Source organism: Pelodiscus sinensis, chromosome 7, assembly GCF_052426305.1.
Source record: "Pelodiscus sinensis isolate ZL-2025 chromosome 7, ASM5242630v1, whole genome shotgun sequence".
NCBI lineage: Eukaryota > Metazoa > Chordata > Testudines > Trionychidae > Pelodiscus > Pelodiscus sinensis.
This window is the reverse complement of record NC_143058.1, coordinates 67,187,920-67,214,703: the sequence shown is the minus strand read 5'-3', so window position 1 is coordinate 67,214,703 and position 26,784 is coordinate 67,187,920. Positions and strand designations below refer to the sequence as shown.

At 44.0% G+C, this 26,784-nt stretch overlaps 1 protein-coding gene across 13 annotated transcripts in view; it reads left to right on the top strand.

Moving 5' to 3' along the window:
- The window catches only part of PCNT (pericentrin), a 163,737-nt gene that overhangs the window by 119,137 nt on the left and 17,816 nt on the right, over positions 1 to 26,784 (top strand). For 11 of the 13 annotated variants that reach the window (XM_075934136.2, XM_075934137.2, XM_075934140.2 and 8 more), the window contains 9 exons: positions 705 to 859; positions 4,740 to 4,934; positions 5,025 to 5,198; positions 5,900 to 6,095; positions 7,787 to 8,009; positions 9,760 to 9,910; positions 12,793 to 13,509; positions 23,459 to 23,736; positions 24,153 to 24,255. In XM_075934136.2, the coding sequence (XP_075790251.2) occupies positions 705 to 859; positions 4,740 to 4,934; positions 5,025 to 5,198; positions 5,900 to 6,095; positions 7,787 to 8,009; positions 9,760 to 9,910; positions 12,793 to 13,509; positions 23,459 to 23,736; positions 24,153 to 24,255 (2,192 nt within the window). Of the gene's footprint in view, positions 1 to 704; positions 860 to 4,739; positions 4,935 to 5,024; positions 5,199 to 5,899; positions 6,096 to 7,786; positions 8,010 to 9,759; positions 9,911 to 12,792; positions 13,510 to 20,255; positions 20,450 to 23,458; positions 23,737 to 24,152; positions 24,256 to 26,784 lie in introns of those variants that run through there. The other 2 variants (XM_075934141.2, XM_075934142.2) reach the window with 2 other exon arrangements.

Below are 26,784 nucleotides of genomic sequence, written 5' to 3'. Positions count from 1 at the left end.
CCACTGCTGCCTCTAATAGCAGTGCGGGGGGCAGGCGGTTCCACTGGAGCCCATACACACGGGGAGCCAGATTGAAAGTCAGCTTCTCCCGAGCATCAGCTCCCACCTGCCTTCCCCTTCCCGCGGGCCACCCATGATATCAAAATAGACACAGGAGGGGGTGGAGTTCTAGTGTGAGAGTGTAGGAGTGGGTTGTGGGAGAGGTTAGATGCAGGAGCGTGGTAGGAGGTTGGGTGCAATAGCGGGCTGCGTGTCTGGCTGGGAGATGAGATGCAGGTGGGATGTGAGGTCTGGGAAGGAATAGGAAGTGAAGAAGCAGGGTGAAGCTGCATGGTCTCGGTGGGAATGTGAGCTCTGGGCTTGGAGGGATGAGGGGCTCTTACTGGCTATATGCTGTCCCCTGGCTCTGTGCTTACGGCCTGTGGAAACAACAGGGAAAGCCTCCAAGTGGGTGCTTCCTTGCGCTGCCATTCCCCCAGCTGATATGTAGGTTTCTTAGACCAAGTATTTCAGATGATGGAACGCTTTCCTTATGATCATAGGTGGGTTCTGTTCTGGGATAAAACAGAAGCGGACAGCTTTTCTAATTATTGAAAGCCGGAAGGACTTTTGACTATGGAATCTACATTTTTGTGTGTCTGTGTTTATGGTCGCACTACAACAGATTTGTTTGGTCTGAAATACTTTTTTGTGTCTGTTTTCAGATACCAGTTCAGAGATGGCAGCTAAACTAAATCAGGAGGTAGAAACAAATGAACACATAGATGCTAGTTTCATGGCTTATCTGCAGTGCTGCGGAATATTTCAAGATCCAATGAACCCAGTGAAAGAAATAGAAACAATTTCACCACAATTAAAGGTAATATGTGATAGGAAAGCTAGTGTACCAAGAACTTACTGTGGTCTCTCACCTTAAAGCAAAACAGATGTAACTGCAAATTATGTAAAACAGTTAGCTATAAGTCAGCTGCTCATTTTATTATGCTGTAATGATTTCTCTCTTGAGTTGGTTGCAATAAGGTCCTCTTCCTGCCCATTTTTCTCTTTCCCCTGGCTCTGTCTAGTGGGAAGTGTACTGCACTGTCTTGCTTTTCTTCCATGGAGTCATAGTTGCTCTCAATGAAGTGGGGTGGTGCTCCATCCTGCTACTCGAATTGAGTCTTACATCCTAGTGGTGTCCCATGATAGCAGCGGGGCATGGTTTGTTGTCAGGCTTCACTAGCATTAGTACTTAACTGTCTCCAGTACTTGAAGAGAGAGGGGAAGCATTCCACTGAATGACAGATGGAGGAATAAGATGTTTCTCCATGAAAAGTGTACAAGAGCTAGTAGCTCCATACATTGCTATATCCTAAGTTCATTCTGAAGATGTCAGAATTCCATCTGAGCCATATCACTAGCTTACCTGTCTTTTACTGAAAGTCACATGCCCCCAGGGAGAACAGAAAGTTTCACACTCTGAATGTCTGAGTTTTGGCTTCCTACCTACAGAAAACAAAACCCGTCAGAAAATCCCTTGAACGATTTGTCTCCTTTACCAGATGTACACAAGAAGAAAGCTAAGTGGATTTCAGGCATCATCCTCATCATCATCAGCCATGGGCTCAATGCCTGTTGGTGTCTGATACCTCCATCACTATTTCCTTCACTCTTTCCCTGTCCAGTGCAGAGTGGCTTAGTTTCTGTAGACTAGCTCCGCACCAATCTACTATATCATCTACCCAATTCTCTGTGGGGTCTGCCTCTCCTATTTGGACCATCCTTTATGCCGAATACCAGGATCTTCACTTTTTTGCCCATTGTTCATTCTGCAGACATGCCCAAATAGCTGTAACTTCCGTTGTATAATCTTCCGCAGTAGGCTCTCTTTTGGCTGTATCTTCCTATATAATTCCTCGTTGGTGACATTGTGCATCCATCCTATTCTCAGGATCTTTCTATAACAACTCCTCTTGAATGCCAATATCCTTCTCTTTGAATCTTTCGTTATCACCCATGTCTCACATGTACAACATGCTGCTAAATACACACGCACCTAGAGAGAGTAATGGACAAGATCAAGGAAGAGGTAGAAGGGATATCGGTGCATGGGATGAGAATTAACAACTTGGGGATCGCAGATGATATAATTATCGGGGAAGATGAAGAGAAGCTAGCGAGAACGGTGCAGGTGCTAAATGGGGAAGGGAAGTGGTATGGACTGATGATGAATATCAATAAAATGAAGACAATGGTATTTGGAGATAAGGAAATAGGAAGGAAGATCAGTGTAGATAGGATTGAACTAGAGAACGTAGAGAAGTTCACATATTTGGGAGCAACATGACTTATGATCTATACTGTAAGAAGGAAATGGTGACCAGAATAGCGAAAGCAAGAGTGAGTTTGAAGGCAATGGACAAGATCTGGAAAAGGCATCATCCTGCTTTTCTATAAATCGACAGCCACATGCTCGAGCAGAGCCCAGTGGCCTCTTGAGCTTTGCTGTGAGGAAATCTCTTCAAGAGGTCTATAAAGCAGAACGGGGGCTACATGTGTTCCTTTGTGAGATGTTATGCCCTGGCAAGCTTTGACAGCAGATGCCTCCTTTGGCAGATGAGTCCTTCAGTCAGTTTCTTGCACTCTTCTCCTTGATGAATACTTCTTGTGAGTCACCTCGAGGGGAAAGCACATAGGGAGAATCATCCCAAGGAAGAATGGTTACTTATTTTGTACGGTCACTATGGTCCATTGCTGAATTTCACTACCTTCTATCTTTCCCTCTGCTTCAGAGCCTTATCCTAAAATTATTTGTGATAGATGAGGAATTGGAGAGGTACTTGGTCCACTCTGCCGTGCTCCTTATAGAATTCACCGTTGTGGTGTTCTGACGGGTCTCCTGCTACATCAGTGATAACGGCAGTGTGCATGTGTGTTCATTCCAGTGTGTTGTGTTAACTTTGTGCAAGCAGTCAACACAGCAGTCTCTGAGAGAGCCCCCAAAGACCAGAAAATCAGATCAGGATCAAAGGTACCCGGACAGGTTTATTGTTGTGACGTACAGTGATAATTGCCGCTAGACTCAACTGAACCACCATGCGTACATACATCCTGACAATGGACCTGCTCAGTCATAACCTCAAAACCATTACTGCCCCCTAGGCTGAACAAAGACAGCCTTTCTAAGACACCACTTTATATAGGTACAAACCAGTTACATATCACTCCTGGCATGTCAGGTTGCCATCTTCTGATATTATCTAGATTACACTCATCACCCTGCACCTCATGGTCTGATAAGAACATCTCTATCCATCATGCTGTCATTTTAGACCCTTTCCTGAACTCGGGTCGGTATGTCCCTGTTACCTGTGGGGGGGTTTGGGTACCAAGGTTCTTTTTAATGAGGTGGTGTTACCATTTTTTTTGGAATGTGCTTTCAGCGAATGCCTAGGACCCATTACTGTTTTACAGCTAGTACCTAGTACCAGTTACTGTTCTACACTTGGGCCTGTTACTATTTAGTGTTTTTACACTCACAGCTCAATTTATGACTCATTTCACTCAACCCCAGATGTCCGTTATTGACAATAGGGGTTAATTTCATAATAACAGATTTAATAAATTTTGGTTTATTGTAGTAGCAAATTGCTCAAGGCACCAAACTTTATAAATGTACCTGACAACTTCAATAGAGTAACCAAAACTTTGATATCTTGAAATTATACTTAAGGAAAATAAGCATATGCTGTATGAAACTTTCAAGTTTTATAATGCCAGGCAATATATTTTTGTTCTTGTGGGTCCTTTATTTGATAAACGGGTCAAAATGTGATGGATCTGTGACATTATATAGAGGTCATGTTTCAGATTTGCATTTAACAAACTTTTTTCACGTTCAGGGCTGTTTTGCTATCAGTCTTCTCTCATATGTCGTTGAGAGATCTATTTCTATCTCCATTTTGCTAATAATGCCAACCTGCAGTGTCTGCTAGCTATATTTTCAACATTCACCTTTATATTCTTTCTTGTTCCCCTCATACAAGGAAGGATTTCTTTGTAAACCTGTGCAAAGCCAGCTATTGTCCTCCTTCAAATCACATCTTAAAATATTCATTTGCAGTGATGCCTACAAAAAAAAATTGACAATTAATAGGTTGCTGGTATGCAGTAACCATTGTCTTTCATTGTGCCATCCCTGTCTGTGTCTGCCTCTTGTTGTTTGATTTATACTTACATTGTAAATTCTTTGAAGCAGGCACGATTTTCTTGTCTTGTGTTTGTACAGTGCCTGGAGCAGTGAGGTCTGGGTCTGACTGGGCTTCTAGATGCTACCATCAAAACAACAGTCATACTTAAAATAATGTCTGGGTGAATGGGGCTCCATAAAAATGTGTTTCTGGCTTATAAGAAGTTGAGGGGATGAGACAGGCAGAGACAATATGCATGTTGGTCAGTGGGCGCTGGTGTATGGTGTTTATGCACCTCAATGTATAGAATGTACACAGGGACCACACATCTCGAAGAACTTCCAGTTAGAGGTGAATGACTTCCTCTTTCTAACAGTCTATTTTAAATTAAGTTTATAGTGCAGACAGCTCCTTCTGACAGAAAACACTCTTGAACATAAGGTAATGGTTTTTGTTTTAAATGTAATTTGTACAAACACAAATTCCAAAAAGTTTTCTTTATCTTTTAGCATTTTAGATTATATTGGGACTATCGCATCAGTTTATAAAAAATGTTTTATCCCTTTTCAGTCTGTGCTGAAGATGGTATACGAGGACAGTCGAAGAATACTGGCTTTGTCAGAACATCCCTTCCCTCTTAGTGATCAAAAAAGCATTCAGCAGTCTGTAGCAGCTGAGGGATGGCAAAAAGAAGGACTAGCCTTGCTGGATGCAATACAGTCATTGAAGGACTACCTTAGAAAAGTGGCAGAGAGAGGAGACAAGGTATCCAGGATAAAGTGTGTTGCACGAAAAAAAAGATCTGTTATTTTAAGGGAGGTATGCATACTAATAAAGTTACTCTTAATCCTGTAGGAATCTTCAGATACTTGTTTTGATTGGAGAGGAGAACTTCTTCAGGCAGTTCAGAGTGTGCTAGAGAAGGAACGGAACGTGTTTCATATTGACTTGCAGTCACACCTTTGCAATCCTGGTTCTGGAGATGAAGGATCATTGGTGGAAAAACTGGAGCATATTGTAAAACGACAAGTAAGACCACACTGGAGTATTAACAATTAAAAATCACTTCGTTACTCTTCAACGTGGAGGCCATAATGATGAGCATAATGCATGAATGTGTCCCTCGTTTTCCAGTCTCACTTCTTATGCTCTTAAATCCAGAATTGCAGTCGAAACAGGTCAAGAGCAATAGATATTTATAAAGGCTTTGTTTTGACTGCCATTTTTCTCTACACTTCATTGAGGGATACTGATGGCAGTGTTTGTTAGCCAATCAGTGGGTTTTCAGGAGATTGTGATAGTGGGAAGAAGGTGCTTCACATTAAAGTAGACAATATGGACTCCTAGCTATGGAAATGTTTTTTTGGTAAAATGTATAGCCCAAATTAGTCCTTTGGTGATTTTGGATAACTTCATGATGATAGGCTAGTATCAAGCAAGAGAGTATTCAGTAACTATTGCCCTATTAGGGAAACCAATAAATTGCATTCTTTTACTTAATTCAAGAGAGTTAATAAAATGGGTATAAGTTGGGTCAAATTGCCTCTCTTCATTGTTTATATAAAATGTGATGTGCTGTACAGGTGAGCGTGCCCTGTGAGGATATGTAGGATTTATATTATGAGAAGAATTAAGTTGTATTTGGAAATGTAATATTACTTAGACGTTACTGTGGTTTCTTCTTTCTTTTTACATCCCTAATGTCTGAAATGGGCTTGGTCTGTTTTTAGGAAGAACAGCAGAGGATAGTTTTAGAACACCTTCTGTCTTCTGATAGAAAGAGTTTACTTTCTGAGATACAGGACCTTCGAGCCCAACTACGAATGACACATCTTCAAAACCAGGAGAAGCTACAGCAGCTACAGGAAACTCTTATTAATGCAGAGGATCGTGGGAGCAAACAAGAACATCAACTTCGGAGGAAGGGTAGCACCTAGGAAACCATTTCCATCTGCTCTTCCATTCATACACGCGGGGGAGGGGGGTGGAGAGGTGGGGAAATGTAGAAAGTGCTGTAAAATTGATAAATGAATTCTGACGTCAGATGTAATTGTTTTGAACTTCTTAGAGTTTCTTTTGGGTATGGGAGTGGAGGTCATCAAGATAGTTGTGTCTCAGAAAAGGCTGTACAGTAAAACTCCGATGATCCGGCATCTGACGGTTCGGCACTCCTGATGGTCCGGCACCATCAGGAACCTGGAAGTGCTCCGGGCAGCCGGACCATTGGAGCTGCTCTGCCCCCAGCTTCCCCTATTCAGCCGCTGCTAAAACTGACCAGTGGCTGAATCGGGGAAGCCGGAGGCAGAGCAGCTGGGGTGCTGCCGGGTAGGTCCCCTAGCGCTGCCCCTCTGGGCTGCGGGACCAACCGGGCAGCACCCCAGGTGTCCCCGATTCAGCCGCTGCTGAAACTGACTAGCGGCTGACTACAGGAAGCCCGAGGCAGAGCTGCTCTGCCCCGGGCTTCCTGGAATCGGCCCTGATCAGTTTCAGCTGCAGCTGACTTGGGGACACCTGGGGTCGAGCAGCTGGGGTGCTGCCAGGTTGGTCCCCGCAGCCGAGGTGCGGCGCTGTGGGGACCAACCTGGCAGCACCCCAGCTGCTCTGTCCCAGGCGTCCAGATTCAGCCGTTGTTGAAACTGACCAGCAGCGGCTGAATCGGAGATGCCTGGGGCAGAGCAGCTGGGGTGCTGCCGGGTTGGTCCAGTAGCGCCGAGGAGCGGGGCTGCGAGACCAACCCAGCAGCACCCCAGATGCTCTACCCCAGGCGTCCCCAAGAGCAGCTAGGATGCTGCCGGATTGGGCTCGCCGCGCCAAGGGTCGGCGCTATGGGACCAACCCGGCAGCACTCCAGCTGCTCTGCCCCAGGCTTCTCCGATTCAGCTGCTGCTGGTCAGTTTCAGCAGCGGCTGAATCAGGGACGCCTGGGGCAGAGCCGGTCTATCGGAAGGGGGGGCTATGAGGGGTCTAGGGTGGCATCCCGCTCCCCCACCCCAGGCCTCTCATAGCCCCCCCCTTCCGATAGTCCGGCATATCTGATAATCCAGCACCCCCTGGGTCCCAAAGGTGCCGGATTATCGGAAGTTTGCTGTATTTGGAAAGTTTAAAACAGAGCTGAAATGTCTTTGGTTTATCTTACCCTCCAACTTCATTTTTGTGTGATTTTAAGGCTAAGGCATATATGAAGGTAGAAAACTTCAGAATAGTGAGCAACAAGTAGGGGTTTTCAGGAAATTCTCTCAAGTGGTGTGTATATCTGTGTGTATTGGTAAATGGAAGATATTCATAAGTGGGTTATAGAAGCAATTGATAACTGGCTGCTTGCAGTTTTTGTTTTATCAAAATAGTTAAAAGCCAAACAGGAACCTGTTCTTTGATGAGCCAATCAAAGTGAGAATGAATGGGAAAGCTGAGTGAGAGACTAACTGTAAAGCAGAAGTTCTATAATCCTTTCAAGTGCTTTTAAAAAAAATGTAAACTGTTTGAAAAGTTGAGTTCTTCCTTAGCAGAGGATTGGGGAAAGCAGTAGTAGCCATGGGCCACTTATTTTTCTGTACTTAGAAACCTGTATAATTGGGAACAGAGTTGTTATAATACAGTGGATTTTGGTTTTTCCCCAGTTGAATTGTTAGACTATAAACTTCAGCAGGAAAAAGCCATAGCAAGTGACTTGCAGAACTCTCTAAGTGGGGAACAGGAGAGGGCCTCGGAGACATATGAACTCCTGAAGCAGGAGAGAGCTGCAGTATCAGATTTGAACTCCGAGCTTTATGAAAGCAAACAAGAGAATGAAAGACTACAAAAATCCCTGCAAGAGCTTCAGAGGGAAATAAAGCAGCTTCGGTAAGGAGTAGCTTTTTGAGAGCTACATTAACAATGGGTAATTCTTTTGCGTTTGTTAAATCCAGAAATGGGTTGGAACTTGCTGACATACAAGGGGAGTGAAGGAATGTTAACTTCTGTCAATCTGCACAGAAGTAGAGTTTAAGGACATTTACTTTGAATATTTACTGGCTGCTAATTGCTTGCTGATTTTTTTTTTTTTTCCCACAATGGTGCTAACTTGAGAATTTGACTGACAAGGGTGGGAGTTTCACTTGATGATGCACATTGGATTGGCACAGTGATGTAAATTGGTGAAACTAGAATTCCTTCCAAGCCCTGAACTTGCATGCCTGCTACCTGACCTTTCATACTACTTCCAGTTCTTGCTCATTCCTTCCCCAATGTCCCTGGTTTGTCTCATACAGAAAGTCTACGCTGCACGGCTACTTCGGGATACTGAAGGCATCCCAAAATAACTACCCACGTCTACACAAACCACCCGTTATTTCAAAATAGTTTTCAAAATAACGGGAGCCTTATTTTGGCATCCTGGTAGCCCTTGTTCCATGAGAGTTAAGGGATGTCTTCCCCTCTCCTATTTTTTTGGGCCTGCACATCCTAAACTCATAACTCTGGTCATCTGAAGAAGTGGGCTGTGCCCATGAAAGCTCATGACACCATCTACATGTTTTGTTAGTCTATAACGTGCTACTAGACCATTTGTTGTTGTTTTTTTCTGTAACGGACTAACTCAGCTACCCCCTGAAGCTTCGAAATAGTATGTTGATTCAAAATTTGGTGCTTTGTAGACCGCCTCAAATTTCAAAATAAGCTATTTCAAAATACAGTGAAACCTTTATTATCTGGCACTCTGTTAGCCAGAAAACTTTAGCTGGCATTGCCCCCAGCCACAATACTGTCACGTTTTCAGGTGCAACAGGCCTGCCTTGGTTTACCATGACTGGCTTAACAATTTTTTTTATTTAAGAAGTACTAATCATCTTTAACTCAAAATAGAAACGTGAGACCAACTGCCTCACACTACAAAACTACTAGTATTAAAAACTTGATTTTACTATTATTGTCCATTGTTTTTTCATAGGTTTATGGGGACCCTCAGATAAGTAGAAATTTTAGATAACTGGAAAGCCCTAATCGCCAGCCGTGTCCGATAACACAGGTTTTACTGTGGATTCAAAATAAGATACGCAATTTGCATAGCACAAATTGCGTATCTTATTTCAAGTTAGAGTTCTGTGTACCCATAGAGCCAGGCAACTTCCATTGCCTATGTTAGTGACCTGGTCATCACTTCTTGGCCGTTTTTTTTCTCCCCTGTAGTTCTAGTGCACACTAGTGGATTTTTTCCCTCCCATATAGCACTGAGGTTGTTCTGCCACGAAGAACAGTAGTAGCTTATCCTATTTGTCAACAGCTGCTAAATGGGGTATGATTTGTTAGTTATGCTGGGGATAGCTGACTGCTCCCTTTTTAGAAGTTAACATAGGAAGGCAGTCAAATTTATAGGCACAGGTAAAGAGCATACGTTTAAAATGAAGAACAGATAGAGGTCCAACTAACAAAATGATAAAATATATCCCACTTGTGAGTAGAGTGGCAAAGTGACTTAATTGCTCCTGTTCCAGTGGAAAGAAAGGTTAAAAAGAACAAATAAATTCTTTGTAAAGCAATAATATGTAAAAACAAGAAAGGATGGTCCGTTCTGAACTAAGAGAAGTGTCATTTGTAATTCTGCTGAATGTTGCAGTTCTGAACTGGAAAATAAAGACAAAGATCTGACAGTTGCACTCCAAGACCTACAGGATGAACATTTAAAAGAAAAAGAGTTACAGAATATGTTTGAAGAACAACACCTTCAGCATAAGCTAAGAGAAGATGAAAAGACCAAAGCATTAGAGGTAACATTCTGCGTGTTAATGAGATCTTCAGAGTTAACTTCATAAGTAGACTGACTTGCATTAACAACGTTCCTGTTCCACTTCATTCCCCGCCACCCGGTTTTCCCCCTATTTTTCATCTCCAATAATGCTTTTCTCTCTTGTTTGTTGAATCCAAGTGATTCTGAAGGACTTGCTCAAAACTGAAACCTAATCCTTGATTTTTACCAAACATAATGTCTGAATTTCCTGTGAGACAATTAATTTACCAGTTTTTTCCCCTCTAAAATCTCATGCTAATTAATGGAAGTACACAGGAATTTCTGTGCTGCAATTGAAAACCCATGGTGGGCCTATGCCAGGTAGTTTAGGCTCACAGACCTTGGGCTGCAGGGCTGTTGAACATGGTCTGCACTGTAGTCGGGCAGCCTGAATCCCATGAACCTGAATCAGTTGGCAGGGTGAGCCGCGTGTTTCTAATTGCAGTGTAGACCTAGCCTGTGTCACATACTTGAGGTACTAGAAAGATCCTTGTGTATTATTGAGATTGCTTCTTGTACTCAGATTTATTTTCAGATTTTATAAAGGACCTCTTTTTCCCCCCCCAAAAAAAGTTGTAAGTACCCCCAGTACCTACAGTTTTCAGACACACACAATTTTTTCCTACCATTGCAACACATATGTTTAAACAATTTAATCATAGCCGGGTGGGTAATGAAATTTTTGGGTGTAAAAAGTACAAAAATAGTGTTGTAAAACTTAAAACAAAAGTTCAGTTTTCTCCAAATTTCAGTTGTTGATGTACCCTCCCCAGACTTCTCTCGAGTACCCTTAAGGGTTCTCGTACCACTGGTTGAGAAACTGCATTAAACTGTGCAAAGGTGAAAGTTACAAATTAGCAGAATTTCCTGTGCCTTCTGTAGTATAGTCTTTTTCTTCTAGATCAGTAGCAACATCTTCTGTTGATCTTAAACATGTGCCTATTAGGCAAATTGGCAAGGCTACTACTTGAGAGTCAGATTACATATTCACTAAACAGTATGCTCTGAATGTAGCTTCTAGATTTACTGCCAAATCTGGCAGAGTAGTGGTTATTTAATTAGGACTTTGTTCCATCTCCTGGGTTTTCAGCACTGCTTGTCAAACTACCTATAAGTGGGAATATCCAGAGTCATTCAAAGAAGAAATGAAGGTTATTTTCTTGTAACAAAGATGACTGTATATTTACACTTCCTACTCACCTTCCCCTCTTTCTCAGAGTGCTTCTATAGTCTCTTTGGGTTAGCAGTGGAAGAAACTGAGGAAGTTGAGGGCACAGCATCCCCTTACATAGTCTCACCCTTGGAACATTCAAAAATACTGAGGAGGTGTTTTACTATTAGGGACTGCCAGGCAGCACAATCCTCATAAATGGGAATATGTAAAGCCACTCATAAAAATGGCCATACTGGGTCAGACCAACGATCCATCCAGCCCAGTATCCTGTCTGCTGACAGTGGCCAATACGAGATGCCCCAGAGGGAGGGAGCACAACAGGTAATCCTCACATGATCTTTCCCCTGTCACCCATCTCCAGAGAAACAGAGGCGAGGGACACAATTCCTACCTGTCTTGGCTAATAGTCATTGATGGACCTAACCTCCATGAATCTATCTAGCTCTTTTTTGGACCCTGTTAAAGTCCTAGCCTTCACCACATCCACTGGCAAGGAGTTCCACAGGTTGGCTATGTGCTGAGTGAAGAAAAACTTCCTTTTGTTTGTTTTAAACCTGCTGCTTATTAATTTCATTTGGTGACCTCTAGTTCTTATATTGTGGGAATAAGTAAATAACTTTTCCTTATTCACTTTTTCCACACCAGTCATCAAACAACTCTTATTACAAGTAACCTTCGTGTTTTAAAAATAAAGCATTCACATGGAAATAATAGTCCATAACTTCTCCTTGTTTCTAATAAGTGACTGAAAGAATTGTCAAAGTTAGAGCAGAGGCATTCCACTACTGTTTGTGTCCCATTGACATTAAAGTATCTAGTTTATAATGGTATTTTCTTGGTATTACTAGTCACAACTTGTTGAGCTATAAAAGTCGGCACTTGTCTGTAATTTAGTTACTTCTCCTTCCCCAGTTAACAGGAATTATTGCTTGTTAATTGCTACTGCAAAATATTCTTCATCCTTTTCTGTTAGAAATATTTGTCTTATATGTATGTATAAATACAGATTTACTTATTTGTATAAGCTGATCTCAAACAAATTAGAAAAACCCAGGAAGCATGCCTCAAAAACAGTACCGATTTTTCTTTGCAAGACCACTTACTTACGTAGAGAGCTTGTATGTTTTTAATTCCCCCTGGTCTTGAGTTTCCTTTTGGACCTGCCTCTCTTTACATTGTCTTTGGATTTTTTTCTTTTTCTGCCATGGGAATAGATCTGGGGTTGTCGGTGTCATCCTAAAATCTCAAGAAAAGATTTTGGCCAATACAAAAGAACAAAGCTACCCTGATCTTAATTTCCCCACTCTTCTGCAGGCAGGGAATGAGAGCTGCACTAAGACGTTGTAAAGTATATTTAACATTTTCGGAGTGCTTAATGACCAGAGTATTTGCTTTATTCACTTGCATCCTCTATTAGTAGAGCCTCATGTGCGGTGTTACATTTTTTTAAAATCTTCCATATGAAGATCAACCCAGCCTATTTCTACTGCAGATGTCACTTAGACAATCAGATTGGCTAATGTAGAAACTGTGACACATTAAAATGTCTTCAGATGCCTATGTTTTCATTTTATAACCGTTTAGTATGTATTGGAAAAAGTGTGTGATGATCCTCAAGTTAGTGAGTTGGCAGGGCCTGCAAATAAGTATTTGTTATGATGTTAATATGTGTACCGTCTCTCAAATAGGACTTGCAGGCTGCCTTGGAATTGCATAGCATACAAAATAAGAAAATGTCAGTGGCCTTAGAGCATGAAAAATCAGCAAATGATAATCTCCGTAAGGAACTTCAAATCGAACATTCTCGATGTGAGGCTTTACTGTCCCAAGAACGAAATAAACTGACAGAACTACAGAGAAATTTGGAGGTTGAGAAGAATCACTCGTTAGAGCTTTTGAATGCGTTGAACCATGAACGTGTTTTGACAGAACAACTGAGCATGAGAGTAAATGAAGGTGCTTCCTGTAAGCATAAAGAATCATTGCTGGAACAAACCTTTGTGCAAGAACTGCAGGCTCAGTTGGATGCAGAGAGATCCCGTGCTATGGAGCTAGCTGCTATAATTGAGAAAACGCACCAGAAAGCTATTCAGTCTAAGAGGCAGTTAGAAGCTGAGGTGCAAATGCGTTGTGAAGAAACACAAAAGGAAAGAGAAGTCAGTACCAAGTTACGAGCTGCACTGGAATCTCTTCAGAGTCAAAAACAGGAGGTATTCCATTCCTTGGAGTTAAAGAGGGAAAGAGAGGCAAAACTGAAAGCAGATTGTGAAGAATTGCACACACTTTTCAGGACAACGAAAGAACAGGAGAAAATGAAGAAAGAAGAAAAGCAAAAAGAGAGACATCAAGAGCAAAGAGCAGAATTTGAGAAACGGAAGGAATGGCAGAAAGACAGAGAGAGACTGGTGAGATTTTCAACTTCAATACTGCAATTATATAATAGCCAGATAATTTTGCTTTCCTATATGACAATATGTAGAATACATTATCCTGGCTTGTGTCAAGCCCTTCATTTGTGGAACTGATTGGAAAACTTTTGATGGAACGGTTTTCTATCCGAGAATGCAGTTCTGTTGAAATCAAAATGCTTTGTGAAATAGTGTTGATTTTCACTAAAAGTTTGTTTTCCAGAAAAACGAAGTCCTAGCAGTTTCCCATTCTGACCTTGCCAAACATTTCATTTAGATGTTTCTCTTTGAAGCAAATTTATTTTTTAATTTTTATTGTAGTATAAAATAAAAGTTGAAATCAAAATGAAAGGTGTTGATTTGGTTGAAATGAAACATTTTTATTCAAAATTAATTTCTGAGATTTTTCTTTTGTCAAGAATTTTGAAGTGTTTGGGCTTTGCTCCAGATCAGAATAAAAACAAACTTCTGAACCTCAGAATCCTCAGTGAAATGGAATTTCCATTTCTTCAAGTGATTCCTCGGGTCCTTTCCAATAGCTGTATGTGTGCCATATAAACAGTTGTTGGAAAGTTTTGCCCCTAGTGGTACCTGTTGGGCTGGCTGTGGAGCCCCGTGGAGTGGCACCTGCATGGTGTAGAATAAAGGGCTCAGCCAGCCTTCTTCCCTCTCAGTTCTTCCTTACTGTCTGACTGTTGTTGGAGAACTTGTGCTCTTGCTCTGCAGGACAATCCTAGATGGGTTTCCTACCAATTCTTCTTCAAGTGATGTCCCCGTCGGTGCTCCACTGTAGGTATTGGGTCAGCCTGGTGCCACAGATTGCAGTTTTGAGCAGCAGTACTCAGCAGGACCATGCAGGCGCAGCAGGTGCCTCGTGGCGTTCGCACCATTTTGCATGCGCATGCAGTCCAGCTCCCACCATTTCCTTCGTTGCCACTCTTGGTGGAAGACGGAGCAAGCTCTTCTCTTCAGCTGTTCTAATAAGGAAAAAAAAGAGAGAGAGTTCTTAGTTGTTAAATGCTTAGTTCAGTTTCTAGTTGCAGCTTATTCTTAAGAAGTTTATAATTCTTTAAAAAAAATTATTTTTTTCCTTCATTATTACTGGTTTTCCTCAGGACCTTTTAAAAAAAAAATCTATTTTAAGGAATCAACTCAGGGGAATACCTAATAAGCAGGGCTCAACAAACTATAGAATCTACTCACCCGTGGAGAGTAGATTTCAGCCACGCGCCCCCTCTACCAGCGGCGTGCGCATGCGCAATGTGGGGCTGGCGAGCGGCTTTCACCACCTTTTGTTAAGCCCTGATAATGAGGATACCCCTTACAATGCCTGGCTCACCAGGGTTTAAAAAAAGGTGACACTTGTCGCGAACCCATTCCAGCCTGCAATGCCCTTCTTCTTGCATTTGCTGCCTGGACAAGGCACATGTGCCTCAGAAAAGCCCACACTGCTGAAAACTAATAGCAAGTGCACGCCGCAACAGAGAAATGCGTCTATGTATGATCTTGTTGGATAAAGGGCTCCAGTCATCAGACTCTCCATCTGTGGCTCACTCAGACCTCACTACTGCCCAAAAATGGAGGGTATCTTCCCCTGATCAGGGTCTGCGCAAAGTAAACGGGCTTCACCGGTGTGCTCCTTTCTGCCGGTCCCAACAAGCAGAGTCAGCACGGGAGACAAGCCCGGGATGTCCAGCAAGTCCCCTTCACACTCGAAGGCGGTTCTGGACCCGAAAGCCTGACAATAGGCATTGTTGGTGCTGACATCATGAACATCACTTGCACCAAAGGTTACTTTAGCACTGGCAGCCCCATCCTCCAAGGCCTCAGCACCTACATCGGCACCAGCCCCAATGGCACTGGCAGGACCCACTGTGCCAGAGTCGATACCGCAATCTTCTAGCCTGGTACCGGAGATGCATGATCGACTCTCGGCACCGAAAAAGGCTCCCACAAAATCTAATAGGCACTGGAGCTCTAGTCCAGTGTCTCCGACCTTCTCACTGGCACTGTCGCCCTCGCCGTCAGCAGAGGTTACCAGTACTGCATCTTTTTGCGGCCAGGCATGATGTCCCATCATATAGGAGACAATGCAGATTCCTGTCTCCACTACCTGCGGCTCTGCAGAGGGAGTTTCATCATCACGCCCATCTGAGCCACACGTCTCTCTCTCCACTCCCCTCCTCTAAGGGCTCAGTGATACTCCCTCATTCTCCAGCGTTGTCTCCACATGCAATATACTGGGAAGGACATATGAGTGTGCTTTCTTTGAGACACTCATCACCCAGGTAGAATAGTGATAGAAATGTAGCCGTGTTAGTCTGGTGTAGCTGAAACAAAATACAGGACTATGTAGCACTTTAAAGACTAACAAGATGGTTTATTAGATGAAGAGCTTTCATGGGCCAAACCCAAAGGACTGAAAGTGAACAATCCATTAAGATCAACATACTATACTGACTCTTTTTCATATGTGTTCATTTTTTAATTGTATCCTTTGGTATATATGGTTGTGACAATTTTCTTCCACTATTTGATCTGAGGAAGTGGGTCTGGCCCACAAAAGCTCATCATCTAATAAACCATCTTGTTAGTCTTTAAAGTGCTACATAATCCTGTATTTTGTATCACCCAGGTAGTCACGCTATTATTGGTCCACTGTCTACCACCACCATCAGCCTCCACATCCTAGACACTGGTCACTCTGCTGCTACAGATCTTCACCTGCACATAGATACCCTTCTGCTTCAGCACCTCCTTGCAACCAACATCCGTCCCACCACTTCAGAGTTCTTCCCCTCAAACACACCGTTTGGAGCCTGAAGAGGGTCAATGATCAGACCCTCAGGAACAGCAGCCTGATACTTCTCCTACGGACCAGTTGTCCTCGTCTCCGGATAAAGCTGTAATCCCAGGGGACACATCACCTTCAGAAGACCTTAAACAATTCCAGGAATTGTTTAAGAGGGTTGCCATGAGCCAGGTGGATCAGTTTATGGAGGTTTAGGACAAGCAGTACCGCCTCCTCAAAAATCTTCAACCCTCCCAATAAGCTAAGATAGGGTTGCTGATAGATGAGACGATTATGGAAGCTGTCGAGGAGATCTGGAAGACTCCAGCTTCTCCCCACTGACCAATAAGACAGCAGACAAAAAGTACTTTGCCTTGGCTAAGTGAATGGAATTTTTATTTTCTTTTCTCCAGCCCAACTCCCTGGTTGTATATGCAGCGCATCACAGGTCCAAGGCTCCCCGGTATAAGAATGTTGCATCTGAGAAGGAAAGCAAACGTATGGACCTGTACAGCTGAAAAATGTATTCCTCTGCGACGCTGCTACTCTGTGTTGCCAACTATGCTGCACTCTTGTCAAAGCATGACTTCGACAATTACACGAAGCTCACAGCACTCACGGAGCACTTACCAGACTCAGAGACCGATTCTGAAGTCCATAGTTCAGGAAGCTATGCTTCTGCTAGGACAGGCCTCCTAATCACGTTGAATGTGGCAGACACAGCTACCTGTTCAACGGCTGCCGCAGTAGTCATGCAAAGAGCTTTGTTGCTACAAACTGCTGGAGTCCCACAGGAGCTGCAGAAGAAAGTCAAAGACCTCTTCTTTGATAAACAGAACCTCTTTGCCGAAAAGATGAATGAGGTTCTTCTTTCGAGTAAGATTTCTGTACCATTCTCCATACCCTTGGTATGTACACACCTCCATACCAGCGCAAGTGGTGCACACCTTACCAGAGATGCCATGACTACTCCTATGGCAGACAGCAACAGTGAGGTTTTGATCAGTCACGAGCAAGGCAGTGTGTCCAGAGGAGGTGTAATCAGACCCAACCGCACCTCTAACCAATCATCAAACAAACAACACATTTGACATCTTGGTTGAGGACTCTCAAACCCTTCCTCACCTGGAGAAAAGAAACAGGAGGCTGGAAATCCATACTCAATCTCCAGAAGCTCAACCATTACCTCTGGAGGTAGCGGTTCAAAATGGTAACTCTCGCATCTATAATCCCAGTGTTAGACAACAGGGACTGGTTTGCAGCCCTCACCCTTCAGGATAATTATTTTCACATCACCATCCACCCTGCTCACAGGCACTTTCTTCGATTCACTGTTAGCATGGAGCACTTCCAGTATCATGTGTTCCCTTATGGCCTTTTCCTCTGCACCCAGAGGGTTTTCAAAAATGCTTGCAATAACAGTGGTGAACCTTCGTCAATGGGGCATTATAATCTTCCCCCATCTCATAACGACTGCCTCATAAAGGGCCCATCCTCGGCAGAAACATACAATATGATACTTGTAACCAGGCAGACTTTTGAATCTCTCGGTCTGATTATCAATGGCCAGAAATCCACATTCGAGCCCTCGCAAGCTTTGGAGTTCATAGGCGCTCGCCTCGACTCCACCACAGCATGAACTGACTTATCTATGCAGAAGTTCCAAGCTATCCAGGACCTTGTTGCGGTAGTTACGAGCCGTACAGTTCCGATACTCATATGCCTACAACTTATGGGGCATATAGCATCCACAACCTATATAGTCCACCATGCATGACCACACTTCCACTGCCTTCAGCACTGAGTAGAGCCTGTGTATACTCTGACAGGCTCCCTGCCCACAAAAGGGTGGCTCCACCATCCGATGTTTGCGTGGTTTGGTCCGCCATCTGAGGGAAGTTCAATCTCCTTGCAGGAATCCCATTTCGTTTGGCCTCAACCTTCTGCCCATATTACTATAGATGCCTCCTTCATGGGCTGAGGTGTCCACATGAAAGGCATGTCTATTCAGGGATGATGGTCACCACGAGAAACAACTTTCCACATAAACATCCGGGAATTCAGGGCAGTCTTCAACACCTGCAGACATTTCCAGGCACATATTCGCGACACCACTATTAGAATACCCAGTGGCCACATTGCCACAATGTGCCATATAAACTGCCAAGGGGGTGCTGGATCCTGATCCCTTTGCACAGAAGCAGTGTGCCTCTGGAACTGGTGCATTCACAACAAGACCAGTCTAATAACATCTTTCTTACTTGGCAACAATGCTGCTGCAGACTCGCCGAGCAAACATTTTGCACCGAACCATGAGTGGGAACTTCAACACAACATACTCAAATGTATTTTCCATCGCTGGGGCGATCCACTAATAGACCTCTTTGCCTCCTACAGAAATACAAGTGTCAATATTACTGTTCCAGAGCAGGAATTGGTCAGGGATCCATAGAAGATGCCTTTCTTTTCATCTGGCAGGGGGGGGCCTCTCCTATATGCATTTCCCACATCATGCTCATTCCCAGGATCCTTGAGAAGATCAATAGGGATGGAGCCAGTGTGATTCTCATAGTGATCTCCTGGGCTCTCCAGTCCTTGTTTACTTTTCTTTACCAGTTGTCTCTGCATTCGCCATATGCCCTTCCCACTTCTGCGATCTACTGATCCAGGTCACCCTCAGCCCCAACCCCTGCACTTGACTGCTTGGTTCCTAGTTGGTTCTGTGGATCTCTGCTCTGCACAAGTTAAAGAGGTCTTCATGCTCAGCAGAAAGGATACCACTTGCTCTACTAACCTCCATAAGTGGCATAAGTTTGTCTCCTGCTGCACGTGTTGACCCATACACAGCACCCCTTCATCAAATCCTGGAATATATCCTCTCCCTAAAGCAGTCAGGACTAGTTATTGCCTCGCTCAAAGTACAACTCACGGCGGTTACAGCCTTCCGATATTCTATAGACAGCACCTCTGTATTTACCCATCCAGCTACCAAGAGGTTCCTAAAGGGGTTGACCAACTTTAATCCACCTCACAGACCCCCATCTCCATCCTGGATCTTGGACCTAGTCCTAGACACCCTTACTCCACCACCTTTCGAACCTTTGGCCACTTCACCACTCCCAATGATGACACTCAAGGTGGTTTTTCTGCTTGCCATTACATCTGCGCGCAGAGTCAATGAACTTGTGGCTTTGATGGCAGTACCGTCAAACAGAGACAATGTTATTAACAGAGACTATGTTATTCTACGCCCTCACCCAGCCTTCATCCCCAAAGTGTGCTCTGAGTTCCATATTAACGAACCAATCACCCTTCCTTCCTTCTATGCCAAGCTCCATATCTCTCCCCGAAAGGCAACCCTCCACGCCCTCGACATACGCAGAGCACTCACCTTTTACATAGGTAGAACTCAAGCTTTCCACAAGACACAATGCTTACTGATCTCCCTAGTGAGGGAGAAACCAGTATCATCTCAGCGCATCTCGAGGCTCATAGTTTCGTACATTAGCACGTGCTACTCCATGTGAAATAAGCCGCTTCCAACAGAATCCAGAGCTCATTCCACAAGAGCTGTAGCTACATGCACAGCTTTCCTACTAGGAGCTTCCCCATGAGACATCTGCCGTGCAGCCATATGGTCATCTAATGGCACTTTCATGAAGCATCATGCGATTGTACACTTTTTGGCTGCTGACTCCTCATTAGCCTCAGCAGTGCTGTCAACAGCAGTCAAACCATGACTCCGGGACCTGCTGTCCAGGCATTCTTGAGTACTGCTACAAAGTCATCTACAGTGAAGCACCCACGGGGACATCACTCCAACAAGAAGAGGAAGTTACTCACTTTGATGCAGTAATGACGGTTCTTCGAGATGTGTGTCCCCGTTGGTGTTTCACTACCCGCCCTCCTCCCCGCTCCGGAGTCTCTTGTTCTTCACTTCTGTTTTTTTCAGATACTCGGGCACATGAGAGGAACTTGTGGGAGCCAGACCGCACGTGAGTGCAAAATGGCGTGAATGCCACAAGATATGTGCTGCTCATGCACCCTAGGGCTGATTACCGCTGCTCAAAACTCTGGTCTGTGGCTCCGGGACGAGCCCGACACCTATGGTGGAGCACCCCCGGGGAGACACATCTCGAAGAACCATTGTTACTGCACAAAAGTGAGTGACTTCCTATTTCTTGTTTATAGTTCATTAGTTCTTATTGTTTACAGCTAGCTGCTAGTTGTCATACGGGCTTTTGTTCATTTTCTGTTTCTTCTTGGAGGTCCCCCAGGGTATGCACGGCAGCTTTAAGAATTGGTTACTTTGGCAAACCTATACCCAGAGGGGACCCGCATATGGCTTGCCTCAAGTGCTTAGGTGAAGGACACTTAGCTGAGAAGTGCAGTAGCTGCAGGAGTTCCCAACCTAGAACTAAGAGAAAGCCAGTTCAGTGCTTAAAACTCCTGCTTGCTTATGGATTTGGCAGTTTGATCCCTGGTGCCTTCTCTTTGGTGGGCAGAGTGCCGCCGCAGTGCAGAGAGCACTGGCTTCGGTGTGGGACACGTTGGCGCCTTGTAAAGAAGGCCAAAAAGAGCATTGGCACTGCTTCCCAGCCAGCAAGGCAAGCTCCTCTGCTCAGCACTGTTCTGTCTCCAGGGCTGCACAAGAAGTCCAGGCCTAACAGGGGCCAGTCTCTGACCAAGAAAGCTAGCAGTCAGTCTATTGTTTTGCCCCGTCAGGGGAGCACCTTGAGGATAGTATGGCGCTGTCAACTCTGACCTCAAGGATGGGGCTGTCAAGTCTGGTGTCGTTAGAATCCCTGGAGTGGGAAGTCCTGGAAGAGGACCTGGACCCCCCTTTGCTGCTGGATAGTTAGGTTGCAAGGGTCCTGATCCTGATGATGGAGTACGCCAAAGGCACTGGCATCAGCACCTGTACGAGCCATGTTTGTGAATTGCCTTGGGTTTGGGCAGCATATTATCTGTATGGGGCACAGGCTGCCTTGATGATGCTGAGCTAATCTAGGCACTTGGTGTCACGGGGAGTGTGTGTGTTGGTCTTCATCCCCAGACTGGAATAGGCATCTAATGTTAGCCACGTTTCTCTTCTGTTGATCAATCCAGAGCCTTGGAGAATGCCTCTTCAGAGACAAAAGCTTCAGAGGGGTAGATGAGTTAGTTTATAACTAGAAAAGCTTAAAAAACAATGAATAGTCTAGTAGCACCATAAAGACTAACAAAACATGTAGATGGTATCATGAGCTTTCATGGGCACAACCCACTTTGACTGGAATATTAAAAGTCCAGATCCAAGAATAAATAAGGGAAAGTGGTGGGAGGAGGAGGGGAAAAAAGGAGAAAAAAGACTGTGAATAGATTGTTTGAGTAGCTACAAGAAGCTGATAAGAACAATTAGCACCTCCATTGTTTGGTTAAGTCATTAGAATGTGCAAGGTAATGTGGGAGCCAGCATCTGATATCCCTGTTCATTCCATTTTGATCAGAATCAAACTTGTAAATGAAGTTAAGTTCCAACCTTTCCCTGTGTACAGTATTTGGTTTGTGGAATTGGCCTGAAACAACACAGTGACTTGGAGATCCATTAATGAGTCCCCGGGCAGGTGAAAGTGTTCTCCAATAGGTTTCTGTGTGTTGCCTTTTCGGATATCTGATTTGTGTCCATTAATGCTTTCCGGTAGAGACGGCCCAATTTGATCAATATACATGGCAGTGGGGCATTGCTGGCATTTGATGGCATAGATCACATTAGTGGATGTGCAGTCAAATGAGTAATGGCTGATGTGGTTGAGTCCAGTGATGAAATCGCTTGTGTAGCTGTGTGGGCAGAGTTAGTACCGGGACTGAGTGCAGGGGTGGGTTTCTGGATGAATATGATGAAGGTGTGTTGCATGGTGACTGGAAAGAATTAGTTTGAGGTTAGGGGATTGTATGGAGGCAAGGATTGGCCGTCCAATGCATTATCACCAATCTACAACTTGTCTTGGAAAATGACCCCTCGCTCTCAGGCCTTGGGGGAAAGGCCAGTCCTCCCCTACAGACACCCCCTAACCTCAGACAAATTCTTTCCAGTAACCATGCAACAAACCTCCATCATAATCATTAAGGGGCACAAAGTGGCTGTAAGAGGTAACAGGAAAAATGATCCTGTGAGGGAGTCAGAGCAGGGCCTGGCAGGGACTAAGTAGGGCCCTTTTGCCCAATTAGCACCATCCCATTTTACCTGCAGCCGATGCCAGGCCTGGAGGAAGAATAAAAAGAGAGAACCTGGCTCTGCAAGCCTCCAAACCCTCCCCCTGGCACAAACGGGGAGAACCAGGAGGAACCCCCCCCCCCCCCCCCGGGAACAGGGGGGGAGAATTGGACTCTTGGGGCCATGACCCAAACTTAAGGAACAGACTTTGGTAAGTGGCTCGAAGTCCTAAACCCCAGGCCCCAGCTAATACCAGGACCTAAATACACTAGGCCTCCTCACTGCCCATGAGACCCAGCCACAGATCTCTTGAGCAGGATCCCTGTGCAGCAGCTGGTTTTGGAGCGTCTGTTGCTGTGACCAAGTGCAGGGAAGTATACCTGAATGCAGCACCGGGCACTGATTCTCATCACATGCATTGCCCAGAATGCAGCTGCAATGAACAAGCCGCAGCTCGCTCCTGGGCCGCCATGGCTGGGGTGGGGGGCATGCTCCAGTGAACTAGTTACCTGCTATGCTAATGTAGTAACTAGTTAGCTGGTAAGCTAAGCTAACTAATTTGTTAACTCACTAACCTTTAACATTCCTAGCAGCAACCAACAGAATGGAACCTGCTAATGCATAGGTAGATAAACAGAAGCTTTGAGGGCCAGACTGTAGTGAAGGGATGGTTCTGATGACCGTCTTTATCTGAAAGAGTCTTTCTCTCCCATCTGTGGCAGAAGGGTAACCCCATGTGTAGCTAGCTGAAGCAGAAATTACTATTTTAATTTTTTTTAACTTTTTTTGTAAGTTAATTAGACAAGTAACCTCATCATTGTGGAATATGCTCTCTGGCTAGCTGGTCTCAAAGGCATGCACTGCAGTGTTCTATGAATAGTGCTGCACATCTAAGGGAGCGATGTGATTGAGGTCTGTACACGTAAATTACCAATGATAACTTATTCTTATTCCACTAGCATGAATTGGAATTGCAGCACCAGAGGGATGAACACAGAATCAAGTTACTCCAGCAGACACTGGCAGAACTGAAGGAACAAGAAAGAAATGTTGCTGCTCATAAAAGTCAGCGAGAGCATCCTTCATATCCTGGACAAAATGATTTTAATGCCAGCTTGTCCTTTACAACTGAGACTGAAGCATTGCACCTGCAGCAGCAGCAACTAGAGAAGATAAGGCAACAGTTGCTTTTTGCTGCTGTCCATCTAAACGAATTCATATATAAAACCGTTGATAAGTGAGTAGTAAGAATAGTTAATTATTTTAAGCTGGTGTTCTTTGAAATAGCTTGCACTGGCTACAGTTGAAGTCAGGCTACTGAACTACCTGCACCACTGGCCTGATCGAGTGTGGTCGGTCTTATATGTCTTACTAGGGTTTCTTACTTCTTAGTTTGTACAATAGAGGCTTGAGTTTTGAAATGGTACAAAATGTAGGCCACTGGCCAAATCCATATCTAGCACTATTTTGAATTTCTATCCTAAAAGTTAAGAAACTGTTGCTCTTAGCCCACCACAATTAATTTATGCCTGTAAACAAGTTCGAGAAGTAGAAAGCTCGTGCTAGTAAAAAGTTATAATTAATATTGTAGTTTTATCTGTTAACAGCAAGCAAAGCCACTTTCTGAAAAAATTATATATATTTTTTTAACAGAACGGTTAATGATTGGTCTGCATCAAATGATGAAGCTATAGCATCTTTACTGCATACTTTAAAGGAGTTGAAATCGGAGTTATTGACCTCTTCTACTCCTCTGGTAAGGGAGACAACACGCACACACATTTTAATATGCTTCTATTTCAACGTTTGGTTGCAATTTACATGTAAATTGCAGCTTAGTGCAACTTCTGAAGGAAAATAACTCCTCCTTTCTCCAAGGGAATGGAGGAGGGGAAGAACAGTTGAATACTTATTATCTTACCTTTGTTGTGTTAATGTATGTTAATCGTAGACTTTCTGGCATTGATTGCTATTGCAAAGGCTGCTTCTCAAGTGAGACAGCTTCCCATGTCCAAACCTGGCATATGTTGCCTCCTGTTTATGCGCATCCAGACACAGATTTACTTTTTTAGCAAACTTCTGAATAGTTTTTCATAAGCACAATCGTGGCTTGAAGTTTCAGGAGGGGAGGAAGATTTGATTTGAAGCATCCCTGGTATTTTTGATACTGTATACAGTCTAGGAATAGTCGCAGACCAGGTTGCCTAGTGTAGAAGAATTTGCTTAAGGTTATATTTAAAATCTTCCAAAACCACTGCCCTGTCATTAAGGTCTTTTTCCTAAGACACATTGTAATGTAGTTCCTTGTAAATGGAAAAAGAGTTCTCTAAGCCTCACCTTCTCAGCCTTCCTTAGCTGCTTAAAACAAAACTGTCTACTTGTGACTTTGTGGCCACAGAATGCTTTGGCCACTCTTTCACTAACAAGTTCCTAGAAAAACCTAAGGTGAGACGTATTTGAAGATGGCTTTTGAGAACTTATCCTGCTGACGCCCTCAATCTTTTTGAGTGTGGCTTATATAATTCGACCAGTGCTACAGAGCACAGTCTGAGAAGGAAACTTGCTCTTGCTTTTTGTCCATGAAGAGCTGCCAGTTCTCATTGTTTCCAACTGCTTAATCACGTTAAAAGAAACAAAATTGTACAATACTTTTATTATTTTTCAAGTAAGTAATTGTTGTAGTGGTCAAAGGGATGCTGTTGATCGTAGGTGGAATGTGTGATTGTTAATGGGAGGAGGGTTGTTCATGGATAAAATCATAGAAATGGGGGGATTGGAAGAGACCTGGAGGCCAACTCATCCAGTGCCCTGTCCTGTGGCAGGACCAAGTGTTCCTTGGCCATCCCTGACAGATGTGGATCCAAACTCTTCTTAAAAATGTCCAGTGATGAGTAGCAATGATGGGGATTCCCCAACCTCCTTTGGAAGCCTATTCTAGTACTTAAATCTTTCTAACTGTAAGGATAGTTTTCTTATATCGCACCTAAATCTCTCTTGCCAGGCTCCACACAATGCTGCCACTTTGAAACGTTGCAGGGAGCCCAGCATCAGGCTCCCACAGCATTTCAAAGCGGCAGTGCCACACGGAGCCCGGGGAGTCCCCAGCTGACCCCCGGCTCCAGGTGGAGCTTTTGCGTTTAAAGTGTAGCAACGGCACTAGGGGTGTTTCTACACTTCCAAGGCACACACGCCCTATCAAACAGTCGATGCAAAATGCATCAACTATTGGATTAGTCAGTTACCCGCAATTTAACATCCCCACTCCAGGGAGCTCCACAAGCAACCCAACGGGTATCACTAGGGAATACTTTCCGATGGCTAAGTGTGCACACATTGTAATGAACGTGAGCAACACATTTAGGAAAACAAAAGTTAGGAAAGGTAAGTAACCCTTTTTGTCTTGCATACAACAGGCCTGTTAATACACTTCGTTATGCCATAGCTACACCAGTATATCTTGGTATAAACTAAGCCTGAACAATATCTTCAGTTGCTGTTTATCAGAAAAACTCTATTGAAGTTATTAGGACAAATTCTTCTTCATAGAATCAGAGAGCTGGAAGAGACCTCAGTAGGTCATCAAGTCCAGCCCCATGACCAAGGCAAGACCAATCCCAACTGAATCAACCTAGCCAGGACTTAGTCAAGCCGAGACTGAAAAACCTCTAGGGACAGAGATTCCACCACCTCCCTAGGTAACCCATTCCAGTGCTTCACTGCCCTCCTGGTGAAATGATTTTTCCTAATTTCCAACCTAGACCTCCCCCACTGTAACTTGAGACCATTGCTCCTTGTTCTGCCATCCGTCACTACTGTGAACAGCCTTTCTCCATCCTCTTTGGAACCTCTCTTCAGGAAGTTGAAGGCTGCTATCAAATCCCCCCTCACTCTTCTCTTCTGCAGACTAAACAAACCCAAATCCCTCAGTCTCTCCTCATAGGTCATGCGCTCCAGTCCCCTAATCATTTTGGTCACCCTCCACTGGACCCTCTCCAGTGCGTCCACATTCTTTCTGGGGTGGAGGGGGCCCACAACTGAACATAATACTCCAGATGTGGCCTCACCAGAGCCGAATAAAGGGGAATATTCACTTCTCTAGATCTGCTGGCAATGCTCCTCCTAATGCAACCTAATATGCCATTAGCCTTCTTGGTTACAAGGGCACCCTGTTGATTCATCTCCAGCTTCTCATCCACTGTAATCCCCAGGTCCTTTTCTGCAGAGACTTTAAGGCTTTATGCCTGTCTGTTACTGTAAATCAGCCTTACAGTAGGTATAATTTATT